General features: G+C 38.0%; 1 protein-coding gene across 1 annotated transcript in view; it reads left to right on the forward strand.

The window, feature by feature from the left end:
* The window catches only part of ASZ1 (ankyrin repeat, SAM and basic leucine zipper domain containing 1), a 43,471-nt gene that overhangs the window by 14,639 nt on the left and 8,347 nt on the right, over positions 1–20,485 (forward strand). The window contains exons 5-10 of the mRNA XM_030015105.1: positions 6,396–6,507; positions 6,749–6,883; positions 9,315–9,427; positions 13,137–13,212; positions 13,595–13,651; positions 19,738–19,850. Of these exons, the coding sequence (XP_029870965.1) occupies positions 6,396–6,507; positions 6,749–6,883; positions 9,315–9,427; positions 13,137–13,212; positions 13,595–13,651; positions 19,738–19,850 (606 nt within the window). The remainder of the gene's footprint in view (positions 1–6,395; positions 6,508–6,748; positions 6,884–9,314; positions 9,428–13,136; positions 13,213–13,594; positions 13,652–19,737; positions 19,851–20,485) is intronic.

Consider the following 20,485-nt stretch of genomic DNA (forward strand, 5'->3'; position numbering starts at 1 on the left):
ATGTTTGCTTATGGTTGCATTCAGAACAGTTTTGAGGAGTATCAAAAATGGTTTCATGATGAAAGTTTTGGTCTATTTTGCCCTCTTGAGAAGATGATAATGGAAGGGGGAAATTTTCATCGCAATATTGCCCAGTTCACAAGGTAGGTCTCTCTTCAGGTTGCATAGTCAGAATAAAGCAATTGTGTAACACCTCAATTTTAGCAAGATATTTATTGCTACTGATAAGATAGTAAGTCTGCACTGCCACATAATAATTTCAAAGACCTTGACATTATCATTGTGTGATAGTTAACCAAGCCAAATGACAAACAGTACATTTCAGTAAAGGTAAACAGCCTGGGAAAAGTTAATGCACTACAGTGCTTTTTATGGCTGGGGCAAGAAAATCAGGGAATTTAATAATGATTGAGTCAAGATCTTTTATCCACCTCAGAGCAAAAAATAACTTGTGATGTTATGCTCTATTATACTTCATGCCTTTCAGAGAGTTTTTTATTCTAGCGCTATGAACTCAGGACAGAAAGACTTATTTTATTATGTTGGTCAAACATCAGGACAGAGGGACTAAATATAAAAAAAATCAGATGCAAAATTACCTTTACCTAAGTACTGTGTTCATCTGGGCTATGTCCATACATCTCTTCCCTCCTCTTACCCAAGTTAAGAGAAGTCAAAAGCATGCTAAATGTGTGAGTTCTGTGAGTTTGGAAGAGTAGCTTTTGAATGTAAGTGTTGAGTCTTGTTCATCAGGTAGGGGGAAGGAGTCTAGACACCAAAATAGATGATAGTACTTTTCCCAGCTGGTATTGACTGTATGGTGGTACTGACGGGCTTACAACTGTTGATCACAGTTTCTGGGCAGAGGTATAAAATACTTGGGGACAGTAGCAACATTAGATGCTATTTTTAAGAGAGGCATTCTGACAATGTACTGTGGTGTCTTGGAATGTCACCTGAGCAGCCTTTGTGTAAAACAGAAACAAAACCTGCACTGAAATCCATTAGCATTATATCAGTAACGTTCTGTCCCAAGTATATTAAACTTGTTATCATTGCCATTAGCTTACCCTGGTCATGAGTTATTTCCATAGAATTGGTTCGGGGGTTTTCTATGTGACAGAGAATTGCCCTTCCATTAGAAAGGTGGAGTAGATTTCACATGTATGTGCTGAATTTCTTGACTGCTGACTTTACCCCCACTTTGAAAGTAAAGTTGAAAACAGTCTGAGAAGTTTCTGATTATGTGGGTAACTAACTTGTTTTTCTACTTTATGTCAAAGTGTGCATGTTTTTGCTAAACCAGCTTGTTTGTAAAAATGTGATGGAGTAAGGATGTAGGAAGACAGGGCAGGATAATTGGGAATGTCATAGCATAGAGTTCTGCCATCCCCATTGTTAATTTTTATGCTAATCCCTTTTATAATCACATCCTTTGTATTTTTCTAGTCATATGAAGGTAACTTTGTAGCTGTCTACCTTCCCACCAATCTGTACTGTAGAACTTACACAGATGCCTTTTTTAATTTTAAAACAATCATGTAAACAGAGTTCAGAAGCAGAAAGGTACAAGAACTGGCAATCTGAAATGAAGCCTAAAACTAGTGAACCTGAAACTAAGCTGTCACCTTTTCCAGCCCAGCCTTCTTACTAGAACTGTATGTTCCATGCTCCCAACAAGTTCTGCTCCAAGAAGGTAGAGGACTCCCCTACCTTCCTCCAGCAGATAGTGCCTGGAAAAAGTATCTTGCAGCTCATATTACACTGAAGTATGTTCTTCCAATACTACTTGTATAGAGTTTCCCACCTCATCACTTAAAACCCCAATAAGCCAGAAAATGGGCAAATAGCTTTCCTTTGGTTGCTGTGGACACACTATTACCGCTTCATTTCTCAGTTCCAGGCTTAATGTACAGCACTGGAGTGGTGAAACTGGCTCCAAAAGCTTCTGAAGATGCTTCCTGGTTATCTGAAGCAGTGTTCAGTTTGCAGAACAATAGACTAAAATATTAGTGTCTTGTAGCATCATTTCCTTGCTTTGGGATCTCAATAAGAAAAGATTGAGACTAAACTTATAAGGTTAAATTATTTTCTACCTGCTGTATTTTTTTTCTAATATTAGTGATACACTGGTCTAGTTAATAAACATATCCAGTTATGACTTTACATATGGCTTATACTTCTCAAGATCACCAATCTGAAATACTGAATTTTCTATAGATATCTGCCTGATGGAAGGAAACCTGTGTCTAGATGGAAGACATCTTCTCTTCCTCTCCACCTTCTAAAATTTTCCAAGAAGATGAACTTTGTCTTGCTTGAGAGCATGATACCAAGCATAAGAATGTGTGTTTGCCAGGTGTGGTGAATTCTGCACCACAGATTCAGCTTAGTGGTAACAGACAGGTACTGGGGACATTTTTCAGGGAGATAGCGAGTTATCACTGTATCACCTGGTTTATTGTGACTCATGGAGGCTGGGAGGCTCCAAGTGGTAGCTTTTAGGGCTGTTCCACTCAGCTTGCTCTCTCGTGATAATGTTTTGCCCTGTTTTTTTGACAGGATGAAGATGAAGCAAGCCTGTAAAAACCTCTGGTTGTATCTTTGTGTAGGTGTTACATACAAAGTTTTGGGTGGCCCTGAAAACTGAAAAACCTTTTGGTTTTTTCTTTTTCTCCATCCTTAACATAGAAGCAGGGAGACCTAAAGATAAAAACAAACAAACAAAAACCCCTACATTTGCCTAAGACCAGTGCAGGATTCTTTGCTTCTTATTTAGGTGCTGCATAGCTGGAAGCAAACATAGTTGGAACAGACATCATGTATAATTAATAAATTGCTTATATGCCTTTTAAGATTTTATTTATTTACTGTCTATGACTTGGGTATCATGTTCAATATGGGCAAATGTCATGTGGCAAATTGTGCCATAAAAAAGGACTTCACAGGTGTCTGGACAAGAAGGTCATCTGCAAGCCAGATTGCTGGAACGCAACTGTCTGCCCGGTTCCTCAAAATGACGAAAGGATTCTTCAGAGCTTATATCTAGATGGTTATCGCTACACCTTCTATATACATTTTTAGATTGCAGTAAGATGTACCAATACATTTAATTTCTCTTCAACTTGGCAAGAAACAGTGGATTTGGCATCTTAAAGCTTGCTGTTGTATTTGTGGGGTTCTTTGCAGGGTTAGGAAAACAAGGTTTGTTTTCCCAAAAGCTCTAGTCTCCCTCTTGTGGACGTACGTGTAAACAGACCTTGTTTTCTGAGGTGGTGGTTATGCAGCACGTGTCCAAGACATTAAATGGTACCCCCTCATATAACGTGGTGCTTAAAATGCAATTGCAGATTCATGCAGCACTATGTGTTTCTATCCTGAAACAGCTCGTAGCCTTTGAAATTTAAAACTCGAACGTTAAAATGGAATGCCTGAAGTAATAATTCCATATTCATGTTGCTGGACCTTTTAAATGTCATATTTATTGGGGTTTTCTGAAAAATGGAGAAACTTTTTCAGTGGCTTTAATGTCATTGAGTTGTTGCCTTGATTTCAGATACCTTGTCTGCAGTACTGTACAGCTGTAAGCACTACATGATGTTCTTTGGACAAAAGGCTTCTGTAATCTCTGGACTTTTGTTCAGTATTTTTCCTTTGAAAAAGAAGAAGGTAATTGTGAGGTAGTAGCAGTTTGCAAGTTCAAAAAAAAAAAAAAGTGGAAAAAAGAAGTTGAGAGCAGAAGAAATGAAAAAGAAAACAGGTATGAATGGACTGGTTTTGCAGTCAGATGTAAATACTTCAAAGATGATAGCATGGAAAATCTGTCAAAGGCTACCTGCCACCAAATAGAAATACGTGTGGGAGTGAATGTCCGCATTGGGCAAGCGATTTTGGTTTCTGTTGCTAAAAATTCTTAGGTTGTAATCAACTTCTGTTCATTCTTTAAAATATAGATATCTATAGATATCTGTATATGTCTATATGTAGATATCTATATCTTGCTATCTTGTCATTAGCTATTAAGTTACAGGGGCAGATTGTAGAGTCTTTCTCTGTTTTTACAGTAATCTTCATAGGATCACAGGGTAATTCAGGTCAGAAGGGACCTCAGGAGGTCTCTAGTCCAACTTCTTCCTTAAAGCCACCTCTACTATGACATTGGGCTAGGTTGCCATCTGGTCTTGAAACCCACCAAAGATGGGGACTACAAAACTTCTCTGAGCAACCAGTTCCACTGATTGTCTGTGCCCCATGGTAAAAATGTCTCCTTATATTCAGTCAGAACTTCTGCTTTTGCAGTGTTGCTGGACTAAATTGAATTAGTTATAGACTGATGCAAGTCTCTTCATTTCATTACCAAGTTCCTTCTTCTTATTGACGGTATGTCTTGAAGGCCTGGTTACCTTTAATTTTGCTTATCTCCAAGTAATTGACTTTTTTTCCCTATCATAAGGCTCTTTCAAATCTGTAATATGACTGGATTTTTTCAGTGCACTTTTACCTATGTTTGCTTAAGACCAAATATCATCCTGTTGTAAATGAACAATAACAAGGAAGGATGAGCAAAGCCTTAGTTCTAGCAATACTCTGGAAGGAAGCAGAAAGTCTGTATTTAAAGACAGCTGCTGTGGTATACATATGCTTTTTGGGGTCCCTCTAGTGGTCGGTATTGAAATTATCATTAAGAAACACAATATTGGAAAGAGCAATCCTCCCCTCGAGTATATCCTAACAAAATAGAATAATCTTTTGACAGCAGATTTTTGACATAGAGCTGTACATTAAAAGCAATACATGTTAGTTTTTCAGGAAAAAATATTGCATTTTAAGATACAATAAATTTTAATTGAACATCACTAGTAAAATATTTTGGCTTAAATCTGATTACTTCATAGTGGCTAGAAACTCCACATTTTTATCTTCTGATACTGCATTTTTTTTAATTCTGCAATCTTATTCCACTGAAGAATAAATGTCAGGTGTCTGGAAAGATACTTCTTTAACAGAAGCTTTTGAGCAATTTTTTTTTTTTCTTTCAAAATATTCAGAGCAGTTCACAATGGCTTCATCTTACAAGCATCTCAGTAGAAGCATAAGATCAATAAACTGTTGTCATCATGGGTTTGGGATATTAAAAAAAGAAACAATAATGGGAAAGGTGGTATCTGTAAGTACTCACTTCAGCAATTGTAAGAAATAGGGATATATGTAGGAGAGAAAGTGTCAACGCATACACTTCTGGGAACAGAAAACAAAAATGGGATAAAGGACAAAAATATTTTGATGTGCGTTTAGTTTTAGTACTTGAAAAGTTAAGATTGTAATCCCTTCAGGTTACATACATTTGTATGTAATTGTCTGAAGACTGCTCTCAGGCATACTCCAGATGGGTGTCTGAATGGTGAGGAGTGCACCCTGTGCTATTGCACTGCACCTGTGTGCACTGGCAAGAGCTGTGTGACCTGTGATTCTTGTGCTTACATTGTTTTTACCAGAGAGGGTTTTGCAAGTATGTACATAGCTGTTCTTAGTATTCTTCCTCTTAAATATTTGGTTGTGATTTATGACTTGCCCTCCACAAAACTGCATATTTCTTTTCAGAGCTTTGGATTTAAATTTAACTGTATGTAGAATTCATCACTTAAGCTGTGTCCTTTGAAAATAATTTAAGTAAAAAATTAAAGTCTCTGCCACTTGTTTTGTTTTTTTTTTTAATTGAGGGGAAAAAAAAGGGTGATTTGTTGATATTCTCTGCTTTTAGTAGGGTGAAAAATGTGATCTGCAGTTATGCCCATTCCCTTCTCATTAAGCTGGGTCTGTGTGCTAAATGAGGGTCCTGCTGCTGGGTCTGTGGTAGCAGCAGGAGGGATGGTCTTTAAAAACTGGTTTTTAAAGTGGATGGTTCAGAACCAAACCAGAAATGGTTTAGTCACGAAGCTACTGTGTTTCATAGCTGGGACATGTTAAAGTTATTTGTGTGTTAATGAGCTACTTGAATTTGGAGATGGTAAAACATTGATATGGTTTTTTTAAGTTTTTCTCCCAGAAGTACTATCAGTCTATATTCTAAACTCCTGGAAGTCTTGTTTAATCTCCTCTAAGTTTCCTTCTTGTGGAGGACAACAATTGACTTCTTAACTTCATTTCAATCAGAAAATAAATGTGAACTCTTAAAATATTTAAAAATTGCTAACTGGACATAAATGAATGGCTGAATCTATATGTTCTGTTAAGTTGACCATTGTGCTGAAGCATGAATGTGGTGTCTTGGGCTTTCATCCTCTACTTAGTTCTTCTACAGAACAGAGAATCTTTACAGAATTGAGGTGCTCTGCTTGATAATGCAGTTGGATTTTGATATCTTGAAATAATTTTTTTCACCTGTCCCCCTTCAGAAGACAAATGACTCCACTGATGTATGCAGCTAGAAAAGGCTATCCTCGGGTTGTTGCTCTTCTTGTCGCTCATGGATCACATATAAATGCCCAAGACGAAAACGGATATTCAGTAAGTGATTTACTTCTGTGTGTTGTAATTGATAAAAATTTTAAAAAGCGAGAACTGATTCTAAGTACAGATTTCTCAGAAATACTCATTGGTATATTCTTCTGCTTTAACACCACTTTCAAGATGTCTTTGTCTCCAGATTCTGCCATGTAAGAACTTACGAAGATTGCATTATTGATTGAACCTCTGTTCTTTTTTTGCTCCATATGTAAACTTGGTGAAATGAAGTTGTTCTTTGCAGGCATTAATATGGGCAGCACAGCATGGACATAAAAGTGTAATTTTGAAGTTGCTTGAGCTGGGAGCTGACAAAAATCTACAGACTAAGGATGAGAAAACAGCAGCAGAGCTAGCAAGAATCAATAAACATTCAGAGGTATTTAATTTCTCTTTGAAATGCAAATTCTGTGGTTTACCTCAAAAATCTGTTCATTAATTGTGTAATTTTCTGTAGAAGTGTTACTTTAATAACTAAATTATAGTAGTTAGTAGAATACTTGTGCTGTTACATCTATATAGACTATTTTCTGTTATATCCCAACTTTTCACAGGGCTTTAAATGTTTAAATGCTATATAGTAATGGTTTTTGGGTTTTGTTTGGGTCCACCGCCCCCCCCCCCCCCCCCCCCCCCGAATCCTTGATTTCAGATTTAGAATACAGGACAAGGGATTATTCATGTTAGTAATGTTGATATGAGAAGTAGAAAAATAATGTGTTGTTTTTTTCCTGTCTGCCAAAGTGTGTGAGAGAATCAAACTAATTTGCAGTGTGTAGTTTCTGATTTAATTTGGAAGTGAAAAGGCTAAAGCTAAAAAGAGGGGGAGTTGGTACTGGCCATCTTCAAAATCTATTCTTGGTAGGGAAGAAGGGGTAAAACAATATAAATTGGTCATCAGATCATTGGAAGAACAGCCACTAATTAGCAGTGTAAAGAGAGAGCTGCTGAAGACAACATATATTCTCCTAAAATAAATCTGTTTACTGCTGTTACCAGATGATGCATGGTGGATCAGACCAGATTTATGTTTATTTTTCTTTGAGTTGCACTTACCAATGACGTGGCTTTTTGCAGTGGCTCTTCAAAAATGTATAATTCACTGTAGCGAATTGTAATTCACTTTACAGCTTCTTTTTTCTTTCTTCCCCCACCCCAGACTCCAGGGCTGGGCAGGAGCAAAAATGATAACTATGCACAAAGCTGTCAGTGTAGGCTAGCAAGATCAGTGTCTGAGGCTCAGTGATCTGTTAGCTCAGGTTACTGAAAGGGGCTACAAATGCTTTCTGCCTCTGATAAATTACTTGTTCGGCAGGCTATGGCCATATAATCTTATAACACGACTTTCTCTGGCACGGAGGGAATATAGGCTCCTCACACTTGAGAGGTGGGTCTTGCCTCTTGACCTGTGAAGCGCTAACTTTCACACAGTTACTCCAAAGTCGTGCACATGGTATTGAGATATTTAATGGTCATGAGCTTCTTCCAGCTTGGGGGTCTGCTCTTCAGGCTGTTGATAACCCAAGGGGCTGTCATATAGACTGTGTCTGCAGAAACTGTATCTGGGAGGGGAGAAATTTTTCTTGCATATTGTACTGAGTTTGGCTGGGATGGAATTATTTTTCTTCCTAACAGCCTGTATGGTGCTGTGGTTTAGGTTTGTGACCAAAACAGTGTTGAAAACACACCAATATTTTAGCTATTGCTGAGAGTGCTTGTGCAGCATCAAGAGCAAGCATCATTCTGCCCCTCACCTCCAGCAAGCAGGCTGGGAGTGAGCAAGAGGTTGCGAGGGGGCACAGCCAGGATAGCTGACCCCAAGTGACCCAAGGGATACTCCATAGCATATAATGTCATGCTCAGCAATAAAATTGTGGGGGGAGTTTTTCCAAAGTAGCCATTGCTTGGAGACAGGCTGGGCACTGGTCTGCTGGTTGGAGGTGGTGAGTGACTACCTTTGCATCAATTAAGTTTTTGGGGGTTTTTTTCCCCTTCAATTGTTAAACTGTGTGTATCTCAACCCATGTATTTTTTCTCACTTTTACCCTTTTGATTCTCCCCCATCCTGCTGGGGGAGATTGAGCAAGCAACTATCCACCACACATACGTATATGTGTGTTTGTATATGTATATAAAACTGTCTAGTCACCTGAATTTCAGGAAAGTGGTTTCACCATTCCTTTAGGTTTATTGAGGTTCTACTTGCTTTGCTGAATTTTCTAGTAACTATCTCGAAACTCACACAGGGGCAATTCAGTTTCTGGAATCCATCACTGATGCATAGTGATGTCTGTCAGAAGGCTTGCTTCTTTAATCAGTTGAAAGAATCCCTCTCTGTCAGGTATAGTTAACTTAGATTGTCAGTTGTAAATTGCTAAATGTTGGGTCCATACATGCACTGGAAATTGAGATGTTAAAATGGTCATATGCTTCATGCTCTTTAGACAACTTACTGCCTTGAGTACGTAGAGCTCTTGTCTACAAACCACAAAAATGAGTATGTTGGTGTATTGCTGCTTCTGTAGTGACAGATGCTAACTTTTTTAGACTACGTTATATATACTGTTTTGCTCTGTGTCAGTTCATCGTAGTGCTAGAATTTTGTTAATTCAGAAATACTCTTGATACAAAACTCTGTGGGCTTAGTCTTAACTCCTCATTGTAGTTGTATGCTTTAGAGAAGAAGTGGCAGATGTTTCATGTTCCCTGTAAGTAGTAGTTTATGATAGAACTCTTTGTAGTCTTACTCCTGTGTATTTCTTTATTCATTTTGAGTTTGAATAATGATTTATTCATTTTGGCTCTTCCAGATATATAGTTTACTCTCTTTGGCTGCAAATCACTTGCAAGGGAGATCCCATGAAACAATTAAGCAAGAGGGTATCTACAAATTTCTGACAGCTGTCTCTGACCACAGAGTTGGGTAAATACAGTCATAGTGTAATTTTAGCTTATAAACATTCCTAAGAGATTGTATTTGTTCATATCAATGATTAAGTTGTACTGATACATATTGTGTATTGTTTGGAGCGCTACCAAGAGTCCACAGTAAGCATATTAATGTGCTATTAATTTTTCAAGATTGCAAAGTTCCTTTGCATTGTAAACAAAGAGCATGCTCTAGATCTTTCCTTCCTCTCACTTGGTTAAAGTATAGTAGAGCCAGGGTCCAATATCACTTCAGTTCACTTCAGCTCTGTTAAATTTGTATGTTCCCCTGTTGGATACTCCTTTTTGTGTGGTTGTCTTCATTTAATGTTAAATTTTTGATGTTTTCACTGAATGCCTGTTTTCAGCTTCATGCCACCATGCCCTTTCCTTTTTTTCTGCACATAGGAGAGTGAGAATTAAGTATGAACACCAGTTAAGTGCTAGAACTTTTTGATTAGTATGCCTCTGACCCTGAAACTTACAGGTGTCCAAGGACTGAAATCAGCCCCCACTTCAGCAACTTCGAAGATCTATGGTATGGTTTTGTCCCAGAAGATGTTGGCTAAGAAGTCCTCAACAAACTATCCACTTGCCTCCTTAAGCTTGAGCAGCATGGTCTTGAGAAGACAACTTCCAGTACCCATAGTCTGTTCTGGTTGGTCTGATTCTTTATGTCCCTGCTCAGCCAGGTCATGCTGAATTTGAAATGCCCTAGTTTTGTATCATTAGGCTGATGGCAGTTCACTAGGTAGCAGCTCTCACTGAGGTAGTCCCAGTCTCGGACAGAGTACCTCAGTTAGGGCAAAGCCTCACCAGGTTCTGTTGCTAGATGAATGTATATGTCAAATGAGATTTTTATTCTCTGGTGCTTCAACCACAGTCACCTTAGACGTACTTCTTGGAGCAGAGGGTTGAAGGCTTTGCATGGTAAAATCAATTATCTGTGCTGTCCTCTTTTCTTTGTTCTTGCATTTTACTACTCATAGATTCCTGAAGGTGGTGTTCTGGGTATTTCTTGCCATCTATGGACCAGGTGTGCCATGGGATCTGTCTGCTCCTTGGGGATCATCTTTTTGAGTCCCCGTATACTTGCCATGAAGGTGACATTCTCTTAAATAGATTGGTCTTCTACTACTCTTCACAGAGACTCATACTCCTAGATAGAATCTGTACTTAATGACCTCAGTGTTAGAACAGATATCTGTCTTTTTTTTAATAGCTTTAGGTTATTTAGGAAGTTTGCCAGGCTTTTTCTGGTGTAAAGAAGTGAACTAACACTATGCAGCAGTTATGCAAATGAATTTAGCGCTGTTGAAACCTGACAGTGGCTAGAGGACATTATACCAGTGTTTGGGTAGTCTTGATAAGTTTTTAAAATAAGACACTGAAATCCTGAATCCCATTTAAAATGCTTTGTGGCAGCCAGATGTCTAGCTATGCAAATGTAATTCTGTATTAGGCAATTATTGGGCTTTCAGGATTTCACAATGTTTCAGTAGTGTTTTTTTAAACTCTGCTTGTTTTCCCTGCATCAGATGAACTTATTTGTTTGTATGAACAGACATTTCTGTCAAGCTTACGGATTTTTATATTAACAAAGGCTGGTTCTGATGTTTCGTAACTTGGAGCATATTTCTGGTAATTAGTAGAACTCCTGGTTTCAGGAAACAGTCCCCTGGAGTATACCAGATGTTTGGCTGTTAAACGCCTGTTCTTACAGCGCACGCCTATTCTTATGCCCATTTCCACACACACACATACCCATGCCCTAGTGAGTTGGGTTTTTTCATCTAGTGATAGTCAAGAGGCACACCGATACCTGTTTACTCCATCATAGTTCCTTGAGCTGGATGTCTCTTTCCTGCCATTTACCTGCATAATTTTCATCATTGGCATTGCCAGTTGTCTTCTCGAGTCCCTGTTCTCTCAGTTGCTCCTAATGCATCATCTGGTACTGGATATCAATTGTGCCCCACCATGCAGGGTCAGCAAGTATAACTTGTCAACCTTTTGGCATCCTTACGTAGTGAGTGTAGCTTCAGTCGTTGCTGTCTGCCATGCTAATTAGACAATTGTCCTGGCTCCAGAGCCCTGGGCTATACAAGGAAATGCACATATCTGTCAGGAGTTTGCTTTCTGCAGCTCCTGGATTAGGTCATTTTCTGGTTCAAGGTCTTTCAAGTTACTGTCTAGATGGTGAATAGCCCTTTCTTTGATCCTGGGAAAAAAATGTCCTTTCCTTGCACCTTTCGCAGAACCAAAAGCCTTGAGTTACTCAAGGACTCACAAAACCTTTGCAAACTGGCCACTTTGAATGCCTAAATAACAACATTTTATCACTACAGGTCATTCACACGCTTGTCTCCTCTTGCCAGTTGAAGGGTATTGGCTGTACATACAAAGTTTGGACATACATGTGAATTGCTTACTTCAAAGACTGGTTGTTGCTGTCTGTGTGTTGAGGGGGGAGGAATCCGGCAGAGGATAACACAATTCTATACAACTTCTTGGTAGGGATGATAGCTTTAAACTCTACTAAAATTATTTGAAATTCTCTTTATATTTTGCCCGCTGACAGAAGGCGTGCTTACAGAATTATTGACCTTTTACAGTGTGGAAGTTGCATAAACTACCTCATATGTGATTTAGGGTATCCATCCTCACAAAGGGATAAATATACTTAAATACCAGAAATCCTGGAATGCAAGATTCTCAGTGTGCAAACCTGAGATGTTTTCTTATGTATTCAGAATAATTTTCAGACAGGTTTGTTTGGGGTTTGGGTTGGGGGGGGGGGCTTTTTTTTTTCTGGTTTTTTTTTGTTTGTTTTTTTTTTTAATTTTGATAGGAGCTCTTTACATCTTTGATGTGAAAAGGGGGCAACCTTCATTTCAGGGCCTACAATAAGACAGAGCGAACTCTCTCTTAACACAGGGCTTTGGCAGAGGATTCGCTGTAGCAATTGCAGTAGTGCTTTCTGCATCTTGTATGATTTGCTTTTTGGTTTAATTCTGTTCATTGCAGTTGTTCATCTGATTGTTGAAAGCTGTTTAGATTTTTTTTCCCCCCTTATATATTTTTATATCTTTTGGTAGGGTGGGGAATCAAAATTTATATTTTACCTTTGTTTATAAACGTTAAACTCTGAACCTACAGTGGGTTATGCTACTTCCTCAGTCTACCTTCTGAAGAGTAGTCTCTGACAACAAATTTCTTACCTGACTAATTTCCACTATCTTTAATTATAGACATTCCTGTTTTCTTGGTAACCTTTTCTAGTTTAAATGGAACTGGGAGGGTAACAGTTGTGGGCTGAATCCAATTTATATGAAAGTTATCTGATAAGAATACGTATTTATCTTCCTTAACCCCACTTCCACATCTTTTAGGCTTTTGTGGCCCAACTTTAACATTCAGTTGGAACATTTTGCTACTTAAAATGACATTTATTTATGAAAATCATTCCCTTTAGGCTCAATTCAACTCATTAGACAGAAAAGATATTTATTAATTTTAGATTAAATTGTACCCCATGATGCTTATGAGATACTACTGTCATCAGTACAAGTGTACAGCTCTAGGTTGCTCCCCAGTTCTTTGTCTGGGGAGCTTTTTTATAGTATTTTGTTCTAGATGTCTTTTTTTTTTTTTTTTTTAATTTTCACTGTTTTCTTCTCAAATCTTGTTAATTATATTTACAGTTCCCATTCAACTTTTGATGACATGGAAGTGTTTTTACATGGTCTTGGTCTAGAGCACATAATAGGATTATTGAAGGTAAGTTAGTGATGTATCTGCTATCTGTAAAGTAATCCATGAAAGCAAAATGCACCTACAGCATAAAAAAAATTCTATCACTATTAGCGTATTAATTCAAATAAATTTGTTTAATTACAATAAATTTCTTAAACAGAAGTTTACATATAACATGTTAAGTTAAACTGCAATGGACTGGATTGGATTGCTTAATTTTGATTATGTACATTAGTCACAACATGATGTTTCTAAACTAGAGAACTCTTTCATTACTTCGATAATGGTGTTGTGTAGCTGTTTTTGTTTCTGAAACTGAAATAAAACATGAGTGGAAAAAAAATAAGTGAAAATAGTGTTTTCTTCTGAAATTCTTTTTAATGGAAGAAACCTCTGTTTTATACAGGAAAGAGATGTAGCTTTAAGACAACTTGTTATCATGGGAAAAGATGAGTTAATACAGGTCAGTTTACTACTTCAGAACTTTAGTTTTCTCCTCTTTCTTAAATGTTTTTAATATCTTAACTTCCCTTTATAAATGTCTAACCTTGTAAGAATTTTTTTTAAGATCTGTTTTCAGAATCTTCTGCAACTTCTTGAATTTTAATGTGAATGTAGACAGACTTTTTGTAAAGTATGTAATCCCACAGATCAGCTTTGAATTCTGTGAGTTGAATTCTTGCATCTTCTCTGCCTTGATCTGACTACGAAGTGGAAGTCCCCAGTATTTCTTTGCTGCAATGATGTGGGAGTTGGGGTGAGCAGCAAATAAGTTCCATTTTAAATTTTAGTTGTTACCATTTTTAGTATTTAAGTATGTTCTCACTGAAAGGAAATCAGTGCTAGGATTAGCAGTAGATAATCCTGAACAACTACTTCAAATGTGGTCCTCCTTTGTGAGGTGGTAATTTCTGCTGGGAAAATGAGATCTCTCTTACATTGTGGAATCTCATATCCCACACAGGTTTGTAAAACCTTACCAAAAAAAAAAAACCAAAAAAACCAGAGGGGAGAAGATTTGGTTTCTTAGTTTACTGCAGCTGGGAAGGTTGGTATTTCACTGTTATCCAGGACTAAGTGATGCATTATTACAAGGTTTCAGTTTCCAGTTGAGATAGGGTGGTTTCTTTTCCTTAGTCTTTGCTGGAATTATTCCTGTGGGAAATGAAAGACTTCCTGTGCTTATATGAGGATGCCATAATAAAATCCAATTATAGGAGTCTCCTTGGAACAACGTAAGTACTTCAGGCCGCAGGATTCTTCTGAGCATTCTGTACCTGGTCTGAGATACCAAAGACGCCTCATTAAAATAGCTGCTTCAAGCCTGCTCCCTGCTACTGACGCTAGCCATGTCCTCAGTGCCAGCTTTTTTCCCGCTACTCTGGTACCAAGGAGGCACGTGTTCTAGCAGCTGGAACCAACGTTTGTGTACAGATATTAATATTCTTTCAGAGTTGGTGTCACAAGGTTGTTTTGCGTGAAGTTTTGTCTTGTAACTGAGTAGAGTTTAAGTGTTTTGACAGAGCTCAGAAGTAACTCTGTATTCCCAGAGGGTGCGTGTATAGGGAGCTTTGTCAATGAAGAGATTTTTAAGAGTTCACTTAGACCTAAATATTATGAGGCATGTCAGCATGTTCTGATGTTACTGCTTTTCTGAAGCCTCAGGATTGCGCCCATTGAACAGCATCCTGGTGTGGGCTTTATATGAATCCTACAGCCCCCATTGACAGGAATTTTGCTCTTATAGGAGATTTTTGTGGCTTTCTTCTCATCACTGTGTGAGCTTCTGTGTTGGTCATGATTGCATTAAACTGCAAATCTGACTGAGTATATGTTCATATTGATCGCCTGTTTTGATGTTGTAATCATTCCTTGTTTTTGTCCAGGGGACACTGGGGGAAGGGGAGAGAATTGTGGACTTTAGTGAATGGCTAAGCCTTACAGTTCCTTCAATGAAGAGGTATATTTTCACACAAACTGTTAACTTCTGTTTCAGTGTTGTAACATATTTGAGGCTCCCTATTATAAAGAGGGCTTTTTTTGGACAAACTGAAATAAATACCTGGATCAACTGCACAGGAAGATAATATCTACAGGAACAGAATTGTTTTGCCTCTTAGCTCTGCAACTGCAGGAGACAGTTCCTAGAAAATAAGTCATGCTTTGTGCATGGACATAAATTGATGAGTCTTCAACTGAGAATTTAAAAAATGACATAACACTCCTGGCTTATTAGCACTTCATAAGTTACCCTAAATTCTTGATGCAGTCTAGCTTTAGAGTTCTGCTAACAGTTTGTCCCCACACTGCTGATAGAACAAATCTAATCTGTTTCCTCGTAATTCCAGAGTTGAAAGTTTTTAGTGTGGTGGCAGATCTTCAACTAACAGCCAGCTATTTTAAAGAGCCTGGATCTTATTACTACAGAGATTAATGATGACTTCTGATGGATGCCTCTGAACTAAGCTGCTTTGTATCCAGAGAACTGGGGAGAAATCCTGTCACTAACATGATACACTTTCCTCCATCAAACAATATCAGAAAGATATTTTCTCTGTAAATATCTTTATCTGTATTCTACAACAGAGCCTAAACAATGACTCTTTCAAGCTGAAATCCTTGCATTCCTTAAGCTTATAAACTGTTCCATACCGAGACAAGTCTGTTCGATATACTGGGACATGTCTATTGTATATTTGGAGGTTTTTGTCTGATTCTGTGCTACTAATAACACTCAAATCTTTTTTGTCTGGGTTTTTTTTTGAGCATTTGTCTCACAAGATAGCAACAGAAGTAATTTTACTTCTGGATGCCTTTAGGACTAAAAAAGTTCCTTAAAAAAAAAAAAAAATAGTGGCCACTTGGGCAAGATGGCAAGGATGTAAGAGTTCATGCATAACTTTACTGGTTTTATCTGAGAACTGTGTCATCTTTCATGTGTTGAGGCAATCTGTTATTTGCCTCTTCTTTCATTTCCATCTAAAGGATGACAGAAAAGTCATGTTGATGCTGGAGTGTGAGTTTGGGGCATGGATTTTCAGGGGCATTTATTTATTTATTTATTTAAGTAAAGAACAAAATAGATGTTGATGTGCCTAAAATCAAAATCTAGACTGCCTGTAGTCTATTTTACAGATATAAGCAAGCTCTTGTACATTCTTAAACATATGGCCACTTCACAATAACATTTGCTTTATTTGGACTGCAGAGTGTAACTGAGCCAACTTAAAAGCTTGTTTATCCATAAGGAAGACAGGCTTCTTGCACTGTGGTTGTTCCATGCATTCATCATTGCATGAATAGTCAGGTTCTGGGTAACCATCATGTTCAGCAGTGGTGGTCTAGAAAGGGAAAATATTTCTGCTTTGGGAATTAGTTTGGACTGGTCTATTTACTTTCTCTTAAGTTCTACACCTAGTACCTCTGATTTCAGAATTACTGTGGTGGTGGAAGGCTTTATCTATGATGACTTTTATCACATTCTTTACTTCCTAAACCATGTCTTCAAGATGTGGTGGTGCTCAGTCACTGATCCATTTGCAGAAGGATGAAATTATGTTTTATTTATAGGGAAACAAAGTACAATGTCTTGCTGATACACTGGTCAGAAAGCTGTGTCCTGATTTTCTTGTTCCAGGAGCGAGAAGATGGAGTCAAAAGCAAACCCAGTCTTCACTTTATGTTCCTGCTTTAGGCAAGATACTTTTAATATTCAAGAATAACTGCCATTCTGTCCTTGAAGAGCTCATTTGATTTGTTAATGATAATTAAAAGTAAACTTGCTGCTCTTGTATAAATTGGCTTACTTCTGCATCATGAAATGACTGCTGTAATGCTTTGTAAGCATTAAGAAAACATTAGTTCATACCAGACAGGGCTCCACAAGGCAAACCTGAGAACTAATAAATTGAGCAAACTTACAGCTCAACATAAGTAAAGCAAATTATTTCTAGGAAACCCAGGTCTTTCTCCCTTCAGGCTGCTAGTGATATTTACCGAAGAGACATGAGTACAACTTGTTCAGGTACCCTTGGCAACCTATTTGAAACTCAGAAGTTCTTGACACCTGTAGTTAAACTCCTGATTAATCTTGTTGGCATTTTACATTACTGAAGAACTTTCTTGTCTATAGACTTATAACATGGTTTTGAAATGTTTAAAGACACACTTGTGAGCCCATAGTTACATGTCACCTTTGATTTCTGAACACCTGGTGGAGAACCTGGAGGACTGTTTTATAGATAACATGATAAACACTGGGTATCAGAAATTATAGTTTTGCACAAAGCAAGCATTTCTCTGCGCACCTTCTCTTCCCTAGAATTGCTGCTCAGCACCGTCTGAGGAAGTGAGACTGCCTGGCGTTTTGCTCTGATGTGTGTTGTCAGCTGTTCATTCAAAATTCTTTCTACAGTAATTACAGAAATCTGGGAGACTTCAAACACTAACATCTTACTGATTTCTGAGGCTGCAGCTGTGGTAATTGCCCCCAATCCCCCCTTTTTGCAAAGACTGCCGACATGAAACCGCAAGCCTCTTGCCACAGCAGGCATCTGACTCTGAAGGATGGACACTGACTTGCTTTACTTGACATACTTTTCGGAAGCCAGCCTGTGGTTTGCTTTCAGATCACAGCTGCAAGTAATTGTGCGTAGGTAAAGCGACTCTATAAAAGCTGACTTTAGGACAGAACCAGCTGAGGATCTCACTAATGCGGTGTCATCCTCCTAGCCAGGGATGCCTGACTGTATGATGTTGCTAATCGCCATAGTTACACTCGTGAGTGTTATTTGTATTATCATTGTTCTTATCACCATTGAATACATAACTGTCTTTATCAATGATTATTTGAATAGTTAGATCTGTTAAATCCAATATAGTAAGTATTAAGATGCTTAATAAAGTATACATATGTTGGCAATTTCAATGTTTGGTTGGTTTAATTTTCTCCCTATTGGAGCTCAGTGGGTACTTTTCATTTATCTCCTGTTTGCAAACATTGTCTTATGGACATTGGTCTGGTGTTGCACATATACCCACTTTAACTGGTTGGGTGGAACTAAGGTGGCTGGGGAGGGATCTGGGCTCTCTTGTGATCCAGACCTGCCTGGCAGCCTGAACCTTTACCAGCGCATAATCCCTCAGGGTGGTCGGGTTATGACAGAAGCAGGGAATTGCAGGTCCTCAGAACATCAGTGAGAGCCCCATATGTTCTAGCTTTGGAGACTGTGGGATTCTTGCGATCTTAAATTCCAGAGTGGTTCATTCCTGCCGAGTCCAGGTACTCAGCTGGAGAGTTAGCAACAAGGTCATACTTGGAACTAGCATTATGAGGTTTTTCACTTGTGTGGAGAAGCATCCTTAGGGCTGCTAACATCAGAAGTCCTGTGTTGCACGGCAGCCTGTCAGATGAGCAAGGAAAAGTATTGAATGTGCCACAAAAGCACTTCCCTTTTAACGAATGGACTATTTTTTTTCTTTATTTAAGTGTTCTGCAAGAAAACTCTCAGCCTAGTATTTAAATATGAGTTAAATTTTAATCTGAGATAGTTGATGGATAACACAGCTGACAATGTTTTCTGTCCCAGGTGTCATCTGGAGAATCTGTTACATAGTCTACAGCTTCTGAAGAAAATTGTGCTTTTCTTCAGCTAAAAAAGACAAAAACCCTTGAACACTTGAAGACTTTTCTGTTGTTTGCAGCATTAGCCAAGAGTATAGAAGATTAACTGATTGAGGTTAGGGACTGTAAACTGATGTTGGGTAGTATTTAGACTTGGTCTTAATTTGAGGTGAGAAATCTGTTCTGAGTTTCTAAGAATGCTGTCCTTCAGATACATAAAAAGGCTGCTTTTACAGGCTATTTCGTGGTAGAAACATCCACCTGAATGTCTCTCTAACTGATCATACTCACTTTACTAGTTTCTCATCATTTGAGGTTTTGGAGGAGTGTGAACCAACTAGATTTCTTTGTAGACATAACTTTTTTTTTAAATGAGATTCTATAAGAAAATAAGGTTTTAGAAAGACGTATCATATCTTATGACACCAGTTTCTCTAACTGGAAAAAAATACACACCCAAAAGCTTGTAAAAGCCTTTCTTAAAATCTGGCCTCTTTCTGTAAAATTCTTCATTTGATGCTGATTTGGTTGTTTCCATTCTTTCTGAGTTAGTGCTGTATCACCATCATGATGATTGGTTATTTTGCTGTAAGAGATGAGCATAACATCCTAACAACACAGGGGTACTTATAAAAACTGCCTTTTTTTTTTTTTTTAATAAACCTTAAACAGATTTTCTGCATATCCTGTGCAATTTCAGTTTGGCTCTTCCTCAGCTCTTGTAATTTTGTTTTGCATCATTGAATATTTTCTGTGGTTTTATTTTTTCCTTTGGCAGTTACATACATTGTAGGTGGTTACAATAACTTAAAAGCAACTTCTTTTGACTCGCAATAATTAGAAGCTTGCACAATAAATGGTACTGTACTGTTATGTCTAATAAGTATTAAAAGTAAATCATGTTTGGAATTACTCTTTAAATTTAGATTGGCATTACAAATCCTGGAGATCAACAGAAACTCCTAGGTGCTATTAAGGAGCTACAAGTGGAAGAAATAAGAATTGAAGACCTCCCTGACCTGATGAAGCTGGAATTGAGGTATTAACTGTATATCTGAGGAAATGGAAGTGAAATATGAACTATTTAAGGTGACTGCATTGTTTTCTATAGCTCAAACGTAAAATTCTCTCACACCTTATCCCATGCATAACTTTCATGAGAGTACACCAGTTAGTGGATTATGAGCGCTGGTGGTAGACATGTTTTTTACAAAGAAAGTTGGAAGCATAGATTCCTGTTGTAGGAATCTGTTTATGGATTATATTGCCATTATATGCCATTACTTTGGCCATCTTTTTGAGTAATCAGTTGTTTGTACCTCAAATAGGGTTTTATGGCCTTGCTGTGCAGGGTTTTCACTACCTTGTGTTCATATCATAAACTCTGAAACTGGCTTCTTGGGCTCCAGTATTAACTCATTCTTTAATTTCTCTGATAGGCTTCAGTGAGCAGATTTTATTTCTCCATGGAAATGGGGTCTTGCCCTCCTTGCTTCTCCATGCTTCAGGAGCATCATGGACACTTGCAAACCCCACATGATGTGGTCTCTGTAATTCTTCACTGTGTCTGTAGACAAGGCAGGCTCTGTTAGTCTTGCAGTCAAATTTGTCTGGTTGTAGGATGCAATAAAAAGACGTGTGGGAGGGAGAGATGCATATAATTTCTGCATAGGG

Source organism: Aquila chrysaetos, chromosome 5 (assembly GCF_900496995.4).
Source record: "Aquila chrysaetos chrysaetos chromosome 5, bAquChr1.4, whole genome shotgun sequence".
NCBI classification, from domain to species: Eukaryota; Metazoa; Chordata; class Aves; order Accipitriformes; family Accipitridae; genus Aquila; species Aquila chrysaetos.